The sequence below is a fragment of the Olea europaea genome, unplaced genomic scaffold (assembly GCF_002742605.1).
Source record: "Olea europaea var. sylvestris unplaced genomic scaffold, O_europaea_v1 scaffold9319, whole genome shotgun sequence".
Taxonomy (NCBI): domain Eukaryota; kingdom Viridiplantae; phylum Streptophyta; class Magnoliopsida; order Lamiales; family Oleaceae; genus Olea; species Olea europaea.
In genome coordinates, this window is record NW_019267808.1 from 1 (window position 1) to 4,019 (window position 4,019).

General features: G+C 34.5%; 1 protein-coding gene across 1 annotated transcript; it reads right to left on the reverse strand.

The window, feature by feature from the left end:
• Positions 1-290: 290 nt before the first annotated feature.
• On the reverse strand, positions 291-4,001 carry LOC111392463 (tryptophan--tRNA ligase, cytoplasmic-like; the record flags this gene model as incomplete). The annotated part of the gene is made up of 6 exons (XM_023017813.1): positions 291-660; positions 1,175-1,285; positions 1,439-1,507; positions 1,764-1,835; positions 2,796-2,876; positions 3,852-4,001. Coding segments are annotated over 6 exons (534 nt in total), but the record flags the coding sequence as incomplete, so codon positions are not given.
• Positions 4,002-4,019: the final 18 nt, after the last annotated feature.

The following is a 4,019-nucleotide window of genomic DNA, read 5'->3' on the forward strand; positions in this document are numbered from 1 at the left end:
TACTTGTTTATAAATTTGCGTGCGTCTACATTAAAATCCTCTATTAGATAGACCTAAGACATACTCTTCATAAGCCCGTTAAATTCAAAGAGTGACGTTGAATATAAAAACGTGTTTGTTCCAATAAAAAATAAATTCCGAAAACAAATATCACACTCTCCCTCTCAAAATCTCTAATTTATTTGTTCTTTCTTGCAATGATCCATCCCCAATTTAGAGTGAGACCCTCTGTCCTAATTGACATATTGACCATTAGAATCCATGAAATCATTATAACAATTATCAAGATGAAGAGGACAACACTTGCATCTTAGTATCCCAAATATTTTTAGCAGCAATTAAACAAAATTATCCATTTTCTGATTAATAACACAAATTCCAAGCCAAGAAAACGCAAGTTACTTTCATCAATAATTGCCTATTCTGTCATAAAGCTTAAAAAAAGAAGTTAAAGACTCAATTAGACTGAGTAAATGACCAGGTGTGGAAAAAATGATCCATGGAAGAACAAAATTCTTTAGATTTCAAGTGTTCTTCCATACCGATGAGTAAGATATGCCATAGCTTTTGCAAGAAACACATAGAACTCGACTATCGCTTCCTTCCAATTTAGCTGAACATGTTGGGAAGCGGCCGCACTGCCATGAATGCGTCTACCATCTGTGGAAACAAAAGTAAGTAAAGACATCAAACTAAACCATATAAATTATAAGTAAATAAATAGCTGTCGGTAGTTAACATCTGGAAAATATGATTTCCCATGTTTCATATCTTCCAAAAGTAATTGTCAGAAAAAGGAGAAAAATGAAATAAACATCTATCTCCTCTTTTAAATTCCGCCTATGAGGCAGTGACTCAGTTGTAGCAATTGTATCCAGTCGCGTTAACAAAAGTAAGACAAAACGTTAATGAAGAACTGATAAAGAACTAAATTTTCTAGACCACCATCAAGAATCGAGAATAAATATACTGGAAATATATATCTCAGTAAACGACAATGAGAGCCTCATTATGCAAAGTTACTTTAGTTTTTCTTCCTCCAAATGCTTGTTAGCAATTATATAACAAGATAACTAAATCCTTAAATTGATTTGGTTCTGAGGATTTACAGTATCAGCATCATATTGTTTGACAGTAACTTGAGATAAAAACTAATAGATTAACCCCCAAATACCTCATCTGTCACAGCAGCTCTAGCCCTGCGATGTCTTTCAACCATTTCTGTTAGAATTTCTGTGAGCCGTTTCTTAACTTCGCCTGTTAGCATACGACCAGCTCCATATTCCTGAGAGATTACAATATGGTCATTATTTGAAAGAGAGATTATTGTTTGTGATTGTGTAAGAACGGGGAAAGGACAAGTAAATATTAATTCAAACACAATTCCACCAAAAAGTATAATGCCGTAACTTACATAGTAAATACATTATTATCTTACCGTCCTAATATGTTTGAGTTCGACATCATCCTCCAAGAAAAAACCAAGATATTTAATTGGTATGTCCACCTGAAAAATATCAAAGAGGAAGGCAAGAGTGAGATTAGTGTGCCTCATCCCAAGCATTTAAAAGAACACAGCATGCACAAAGGAGTATTTAAGACCATGGTGGAATAAACTACTACTCAGCTACCAAAAACATGTAAATAGAGGATAGTATGTGAAACCTGAAAACAAATGAAAATTGAGGATGTGTCTCTCGAAAAATATAGTTCATCTTTTCACCGTATGGATTACCCGGTAGACGATATAAATTATATAGTACCTCAAGGTTTGCTCCATACTTGCGATGATTTTCAACAGAATCTTGCCCACCAGAGAAAGCATATTTGTTTATCTGAAAAAAATTTACTCTTAGCCAAAGTAACAACACTAAATACCAATACAGCATCCTCAGAGTCAGCAGCATAAACAGTTAGATTTGAATTCATGAATGACTACTGCTACAAGATGTAGATTTAATTACAGGTATCAAGAACAGAGGTTTAGTTTTCTGTGGTCTCTCAAAGTTGAAATCAATTGGAAATGCTATACATAATCAATACAAAGAAGTAGGATGAAAGAATTTTATAATATAAAATATGGATTGATGAAAGCCTTGAATGATGTTTAATGCACAAAAGGAACCTTCAATCCTAAAACCATTAAAGTTTGGAAATTACACTAGCTGAAAGAACTCAGTAACTGGTGTCAAAAGATATATGATGTGACTTTGCAGTAAGGGGTTCAATGGATCAAAAGGTCACAGCCAAGGAAGAGAATTGAATGCATGACTGGTTTGACAGCCCTGATATGCAAATTGTCTATATAAATTAGTCCAATATCCAATCCAACATTCCCAACAATTGCACGGTAGTGAATCACCAAGTAATGACCTCGCTATAGCTTGATGATGCTGAAGGACAAGTAATGTATTGTTAGACTAGCAATTAAGTTAACTGTTTAACCACTGATTATGGCTTACCAGGGTATTACATTTGAAAAGGAACTTACTGGTAACCAAATATTTTTTTCTAAATGGGCTTTTCAAAAACTTAAATCAAACTAGAATCTATTTTTACTTTGAACATTTCTTAATGATATCATATAACGAGTAATGAAATGCAGAAAGACATTACTGCATGGATGCATCCAACCCCATAATTATAACACACTCCCCAAATTTGCATAGTCATGAGACGAAGGACCATATATGCCATCATAGATGTTATCCCAGCAGAGAAGTATGCAATATGGATAAAGTACTGTTCCACTTGATAATAGTGAGAAGTGGGGAAAATACACACTGAAGTAGAACCTTGTTTTTAATATCCTTCCCGGAATCAGTCACATAGATGGCAGAATTTGGATCACTGGCAGACATTTTTCCTGTCTCCCCCTGCAAGTTTGTAATCTCACAAAAAGTTAACTATAACTTGCACAAAAGCAATTGCCTAACTTGCAGCTTGAAATAACTGCAACAAAAAATTCCATAAATATAGAGGTAGGAAGTTGCATTGACAAGCTAACGGATTGCTTATAAAGGTAAAGCAGAGAACTATTTCTGCAAAAATATAATTTCAGAATAAGATATCGAACTGTGCTTCACATCAACTCTCAGTCAAAATGCTTACAATCAATGAACTTATTTTGAAGATTTTGCTGACAAAATGATTCACTTAGACTTATGGTAGGAAACCAAGCTAAACTATGCATAGAGAGGTACAGTATGTTGCTAGAAATCATACATGAATATAGTTACAGCACTCAAGAAGCGATGAAACTTCACCAAAAATCAGATGGACAATGACATTGCTTTTCACATGGATCCCAGCATTATGGACACTAACCTAACACGTCTTCATGGGAATGCTGGGGTGGTGACCTATATGATGCCTGCTCAAGAATTTTAGCAGAACGAAGCCCAAACATGCAGTAAACACGTGAAATATATCTTTCCTATAATGGCCAAAACTCAAAAGTAGCGTAGGTCTGTCTGACAGGCATATATATGGCCTTCTGGAAAGAAATGCCCAAGCATCAGTTCTTTCATCCTAGAAATGAAGTACTCCCGTCCAGAAGATCCTGTTAATTTTTTAAGCTTCAAAATCCAATTAAAGGAGCATTTATTTATATGAAATGATACTACTGAAATGTGATGATAAAAACAGCAATTCTTGATGTAAAAAAGCTTCATATGAAAAATAGAGGACTTCTCTGGCAGAGCAAGGACACATGAGAGCAACAGGCAAAATTAGCTAATTACCCAGCAGAAATGCAGTAGACAATTTTCAGTAGCAATACTGTAATTCCTAGACAGCTTTTAAATATACACTGTCTATCATTAATTTTTATTGAGAAGATTGAAGGAAACCTGAAGCGCAGGGAAGAATAATGATTCTATCAAAGCAGGCTTGTGATAACCTAACCGAGGAGCCACATCTCGCGTCATTCGGAAGTAAGGATCCTGAAAAATAACCAAGTCAAAGTCAATGCCCAACAAAAAAAAAAAAAAAAAAAAAAAAAAAAAAAAAAAAAAAAG